General features: G+C 46.2%; 1 protein-coding gene across 4 annotated transcripts in view; it reads left to right on the top strand.

Annotated features, from left to right (window-relative positions):
• PLD5 (phospholipase D family member 5) overlaps positions 1–6,702 on the top strand; it is a 207,759-nt gene that overhangs the window by 190,433 nt on the left and 10,624 nt on the right. For all 4 annotated transcript variants that reach the window (XM_019647599.1, XM_019647600.1, XM_019647601.1 and 1 more), the window contains one exon: positions 5,332–5,500. In XM_019647599.1, the coding sequence (XP_019503144.1) occupies positions 5,332–5,500 (169 nt within the window). The remainder of the gene's footprint in view (positions 1–5,331; positions 5,501–6,702) is intronic.

Raw genomic sequence — 6,702 nt, 5'->3', positions numbered from 1 at the left:
TCAAGGACCTCAGGTGGTTTTAAGGCGTGAACAGTTAAAGGAATTTCTGGTCCCAGCTCATGGTTTCTTGGCAAAATTTCTCAGAAACTTAGTGGGTTTCTGATCTAGTTGCTTCCAGTCATTTTCATGTACCAGAAACCACAGCCAGCACTTTTTTGTTGTCCATAATTCCTGAGCTTGGTTAATTGCCCATTTCCCTCGCCTCTCTCCCTCTCCTTCTTTCTCCCCCCTCTCTCTTTATGGTAGCTTCCTCAGGCTATCAGACTTGCGTGGTAAGATGACACCAATTATCTGATCTTGACCGCAGGGCTCAGTCTTAACTGGTTTTCAGTCACTTAAAGTACATTTCAAACTTACTTTTTATTGTTGGGCTCCAGGCACAATCCTCTTTTGCAGCCCTTTGAAATTCTAAAATTCCTGGTCTATCTGTTCTTTTTCAGATCTGCTTGCAAACCAGCAAATCCTGCCCTGAGCTTCTCTATTTCCTCTAATAACTTTCTAAAGCACTAATAACAACCAACACACACTATAAACAATTTGTTTTCCAATCCTCTGCCTTATAGCCAAAGGGTCAAATCAATGCAGGTTATGATTTTACCAAATATTTCGCCACCTGGGCCTCCCTCTTTCCACCCCGCGATGCCAATTCACTAGCTGCCGGCTGCCCATGGGGTAAACCATTGCTACGTCATTTATTAACTTTTTGTCATTGCCGTATGGCAGCACCCCACTTCACATCGTCTGGTCATAGTGAGTGATTAATATTTTTTAAACAAGTGGAGGAATTTGTTATATTTGTGAGTGCATACAATTAGCCAGTCACTGCGTTACATATTTTCTATGTATTATTTCATATTCACAGCTGCGTTATGAAGCAGGCGCCTTTTCCATTTTACAGACATGGAAAATGAAGCTTAGTGAAATTAAATAACCTCTCTCGAGGACACTGGTTAGTAGTGGAGCAAGACTCAAATACGAGTCTTTCTAACTCCAGAGCCTGAGCTCTTAAACATCTACTCTGTGGTCTCGGCATGTAGCCCAGTCACTGAAGTTGCAAATTTCTCTTTTGTCCTTTCTGTCTGTATTTGAAAACACCATGTACTACATCTGCTCAGAGACGTGAGAAGCTGCACATCTAAACTGTGTCCCGAGGATCTACAGAGATGTCCAGTAAAATGTTCTTAGCTCATTCATGCCATTAAAATATTTTTCAAAGTGAAAATCATCGACAGCTTAAAAACAAAATTCTAGCATTTTCTGTAAATTCCAAACGAATAATGCTTTTCACATATATTTTCATCCTAATCTCCCTAACATTCTGATAATGTTGATGGAAAATAGGAATTCTTATCTCTGTTTAACTGGTTTTTGTAAACTGAGGCAGCCATGTACACGTCCGCGGGTTCACAAACTAGTGTCAGTGTGAGAAATATAAACAGGCCTATGATTGCTATTAATGCTACAGGTCTGTTTTCCAGGCCAGATTTGCAAACGAAGGACATAACCAGGAGTGCCAACCTCTGTTTGGAGCCCGATACTGGGGATTACAGGGAACGCTGGTATAGCCCCAGGAAAGCAGGTAGAGACAGAGGAGAAATAGAGTCCAACTGTGTTCAGTACCTTTCCGCAGACAAAACAATGCTGGGAATTACTTCAGCTCAGGGACAGCATTTCTCAGCTAATGAAAGTGGCCAGTGGGGCTCCAGGGAAAAATCAAATAAGGCAAAGAACAGGTGTCTCATCCACCATCACATTCCCAGTGCCCAGCATGATGCTGGCACAGCATGTTCAAAATGTGTGTTTTGAAGCAATGGATGAATGAATGAATGAATGAAGTCCAAGGAGGGAGCTAATGAGGCAGTGATAAGACAGGTTCTGTGAACCCATGAATAGAGGGAGCAGAGCCCACAACAAGGCGTGGGGGATGTGCAGACATTGTCACCACTTTCTGTGCGGCGTGTGACACAGGGCAGCCGGGGGGTGACAGTCTGCCAGGTGAAGCCATGTACGTGGGAGTTCAAGCATTTTGCAGGCACAGGAGTGCCACTGTCAGACTTACCAGGTATAGCAGTGTTTTAAAATATAGGTTTTATTATTATTCGGGTATGACATAGCCAACACATCAGAAGACGACAACCATTGCAAAGAGGATTTGTTATATTCGCAGATCTCAAGAGAAGGGGGCGTGCCCTTCCCTGGAGGACCATGCGGCATATGGGAAAGAGCTGGTTCATCCAGGGGGCAGAAGGAGTGAGGGGAAAACAGACTAGAGCGTTTGTTGTGGTTTCCATGGGAAGGAACAGGCGAGGCAGAGTGAGTGATTTAGGGTTGCTGTTCTGAATGATTTCAGCGGGCTCTGGGCCTAGGGCTGTCCCTGGGTGCCTGGCACGTGGCCCTGGGGTGACCAGAGCAGGTGGGTATGGCCCAGAGTGTGGGCACTGATAAAGGACGTGAGTCAGAGTACGGATTGGTTGGTTGGCAGACACAAGGTGCGCTCACAGGCATGTTGTCTGCTGTCTCCAGCAATTAGCTGACCGTGGGAGGGGCAGCCCTCCAAGCCCAGCGAGGCCCCAGACGTCACAGCATCAGAATGTAGAAAATAAAAAAAGACATAATAAAGCAGAGACAGAGAGGAAGGTGTGTGCTGTGTATGGACTTGGTGTCTATGCTCCTATCTCCCCTCCCACCTTCCTCTCAGGCCAGCTCAGTGGTCCCTGCCCACCCACTGCCTCCTGAACCCACGACACACCTGCCACCAAGGTGCAGTCAGGGGAAACTCCCATGTGAAATGTTAAGTGCTCTCCTAGGACTTGCAAGAAGTTACAAGGAAAGTAGAATCCATCACTTTAACCTCGACAGTACTTATTCAGCTTCATCTTTCCAACACTGATAATCACATGACTTGAAAAAAGCAAACGTTAACAGTTCAACGTTGGGCATTTAATAAAACTGAAGCCCGATCTTCATTTAAGGCAAGCCTTACATTTCGAAGCATCGAGATAAGCTTAGGTGGCACATCAGCTTATGGCCCCAACATCTACAATACAGGTGGGTGAGGAGCTTTTTCAAGAAAAGCGGCTGTTGGAACTTTGCACAAAGCACAACTTCAGGAGATTGGAGCACTGATAGAGCAGTGGCCCGGGATGGAAGCAGGACCCCTCTGTCCTCAGAGGAGTGGGCTCCACTGTGTGGGTTTGTATCCATGAGGGGACTCACGGAAGGACACTGCAACTCACAAAGTTGTCTCAGTCGGCTTGGTTTTTATCTTTTAATAAATTGACAAATCACTTTCGAAATGTCTTTGCTGTCACCTACAGGATATTAGGAATCTAACTAAGTCAGTGAAGACCAAGTGATTTCCGCTGTCCTTTTAGTGCCCCAGATAAAGCTGTTCCCCTCTTTCGGGCCATCTCCGAGTCTAGAGCAAATGGTTTCTAAGAAAAGCCTCAAGCTATGACACCATCCCTGACTTAAATTAGGATATATATTTTTTATTCTTTTGCAAATCCATCTTGAGTCTACAGGAATATCTTTCCCCCAAAAAAACAGTCATGTGTGTGGACATGTGTTGTGACAGGATGTCCAAGCAAGGTGACGGCTGGCTGTGACGAGTGGTGGGAAGCCTCTACTCACGTGGCCTCCCCTTTGACTTAAGAACGTTCACAGGTTATTATCAGTTTGAAGCGACCTCAAAGGCTGTAAGTGAACGCTCCAAAGGACGCAGATTTTGTAGAAGACAGGAACTGAGGAAATAAGGTGACCCAGGCAGCATNACATGGGCCAGTGAAGCGACGTCCTCCACAACTAGACTGAAGAACAAAAGGACAGCAACTTGTCTGTTCCCCTTCCCCAATTCCCCAACGCTGTTCCCTTCCCCCAATTCCCCAATAAAGTCTTTAAAAAACAAAAATCCAGATTTCTAAACCTGTAAAGATCTGATTATCAGGATCCAGAATGAAGTCTGGAGAGGGTTAACCAGGCAATGAGAATTTGGAACACTTCAGACTAAAGAGTACTGTTAAAACCAAGTGTGTAAATGAAGCCACCTAGGCGGTAACATGTAGAGAGGATGATAGAATCCTAAGGGAACATTGATATTTAGGGGAAAAAAACCCTACCCCAAGTAAACAGCCTGAGAGATAAGGGATAGGCCAGCAGCAGTTAGAGTCAGAGAAGCCAGTGGAATCAATCTTCAAGAAGAAAGGAACCACCAACAGAACCACGCATAACCTAGCCCAACAGTAAAATAAGAAGTGAGTGATGTCCATTAGATGTGGCAGTTGGGAATGCACTGCTGACCTTGAGAAGGCTTATAATAGAGTGGGGGACTGGAAGGACAGGAGGCCAGGGTGCCATATAGAGGAGGCCTTCGGAAGTGCAATGATTACAGAACTGATGGGCCGAGGTTTTCAATAATGTATCATTCGTCCAAACAATGAGTTGGCCCAGAATTCGGGGAAGACTTCAATAAGTAAACAGGTTTACAAATGACAGGGCTGAGGGGAGAGAGAGCGATTTGAGGTTTGTCTTTAGGATGGAAAGTTTGCTGTTTTGTTTGTTTTTAACATGAGAATTAAGCAATAGTTCTGGAAGTGACGTGGTGTGTGTTGGTTGGGGAGGGGGGGTCAGGGAGGCTGACCCCACATGCTAAAGTAAGTGGGCAGATTGTTGTAAAACATACACAGCAGAGCGTTAGGGGAAGCTGTGATCTTGGTGAAGTGTCAGAACATGATTATATTAAAAGGTTAAGGATTCAGGGAAGAGGCTGGGCCTGTAGGGGGAACTTGTCTGCCTGATGCTGGAAGATTCCAAGGGCCCAGCGCAGGGGGGGGGGGGGGGTTGGTCAGGAGAGAAGAAGACAGTCTGGCAATAAGAGTGGGAAAGGTTGGGTAACCAGAGCGGAAGCTCGTTTGGGGGGACAGGTACCAAAGAAGAGAGGTTTGAGCAGTATTTGGGGACAGAGCAGGTACTCAAGGCTCTTAATGGGAACTCTGTTGGAAAGTTGGTTCTTGGAGCACAGGTAAGGCTGGAGGTGCAGTGAGGGTGGCACGTGGTGGCGGTCAGTCTGCACCCGATGCCCACCCAGCCTGAAACCTGGTGATGAGAGCGCCCCGTCTAAGGCAGGGCCAGGTCTCCATAAAGCACTGTCCCTCTCGGTGCCCTAACCCAGCAGGCTTGTATTTTTTTCAAACTATCCTGTCAGGTTATTTACATATTATAGAACAAAGTAATGATCAGATTAATATCAATGTTCTCTGAAGTCTAGTAAATTTATTTTCCAAAACTAACTTACTTTCTTTCTTTTTATCCACATGGAAATTATTTCTACAGGACTTACTGGCCGGACTTGGATGGGAAAATCAGAGAAGCGCTAGTTTTGCGAAATGTTAAAGTTCGACTCCTTATAAGCTTCTGGAAGGAAACTGATCCCCTTACCTTTAACTTTATTTCGTCTCTTAAAGCTATTTGCACTGAAATAGCCAACTGCAGTTTGAAAGTTGTAAGTATTATTTTGACTGTTATTAAAGAAAAAGCTTGCTTCCGTCACATGTCCGTGAAAGCAGTAAGCACATGAGTATACATAGACTTCCAGTGAGAACCAGGATAACAATCTTTGATCGTGACAAATACTTCAAAAGGTAGGTTAAGTAATTTTTCAAAACAATCACACCCCAAAAGAAAAAAAGAAAAGAAATGGAGACGAGAACCCAAGTTTCCCGCTGCCCTCCCCGACTAGCCCTGTATACACGCACTTCCTGTTGCATCTCTCCACTTTGTTTGAGCTGCCTCCTTCTTATTTGTATGACCGTGACCAACAGTGCATTGGAACATGCGCCAGTACAGACTCCCCCAGCCTTACAGTCCCCGATCCTGGATTCCTACACATGCTCTGGGTCCCTTAGGCCACACGCTAACCCACCTCTGCGTACCTGATGGAAGCAAGACTGGGAATTCTGATACTCTAAATGTGCTCAGTCTCTAGCTTATCTTTGACCTTCCTCTGGTCCTCAGGGCCTTTGTACACGCTGTTCCCTCTGCTGACAGCACTCTTCCCATGCTTTACCTGACCAATGCCCCCTAAGCTTTGCCCAACCTCCACTGCAGTCATTCAAAGGTGCATTGAGACCCTACTCTGTGCCAGGTGGTGGGGCTGTGCTCCATGCAGGGAACCAAGGTGACAGGGGCTCCACCATCAACTTTGACATCAAGCTTCCAAGATTGCCATGAGCCTCAACATCACAAGGCCAAACACAAGAAGCAGGATCTTGGAGGCATTTGTGCGTGAGGTGGTGAGCATGCCTTTAGACTTCACTCCACTCCCAGAAATCACTCACCCAGCCACACCTGACGGCAAGGGAGGCCTGTGAGCGCCCGAGGAGACACAGGAACAGGTGTGTGAATCATCACAGCCTGAAATTCCGGACACCCCGCCATCCTTTTACTGTCTTCCCACGTAGAGACCCTCAGCCCCACACAGGCTGCACAGCTCAGAGTTCAGGACCTCCCAGCGACGTGCGATTCTCCACAGCACGTCTTGGTGTGGCATCTCCTCGGTCAGTGACAAACTAAAACAAAACAACAACAAACCCACCAAAGAAACCCCACAAAAACCCAGGTTAAAGTACCTCCCTCCCACAAACAGGGACAGAATAAGGACAATAAAAACGCCCCTTACTGGTCCACAGCAATTGTAAATCCTTC

This window comes from Hipposideros armiger, unplaced genomic scaffold (assembly GCF_001890085.2).
Source record: "Hipposideros armiger isolate ML-2016 unplaced genomic scaffold, ASM189008v1 scaffold_113, whole genome shotgun sequence".
NCBI classification, from domain to species: Eukaryota; Metazoa; Chordata; class Mammalia; order Chiroptera; family Hipposideridae; genus Hipposideros; species Hipposideros armiger.
This window is presented reverse-complemented; position numbering and strand designations above follow the sequence as displayed.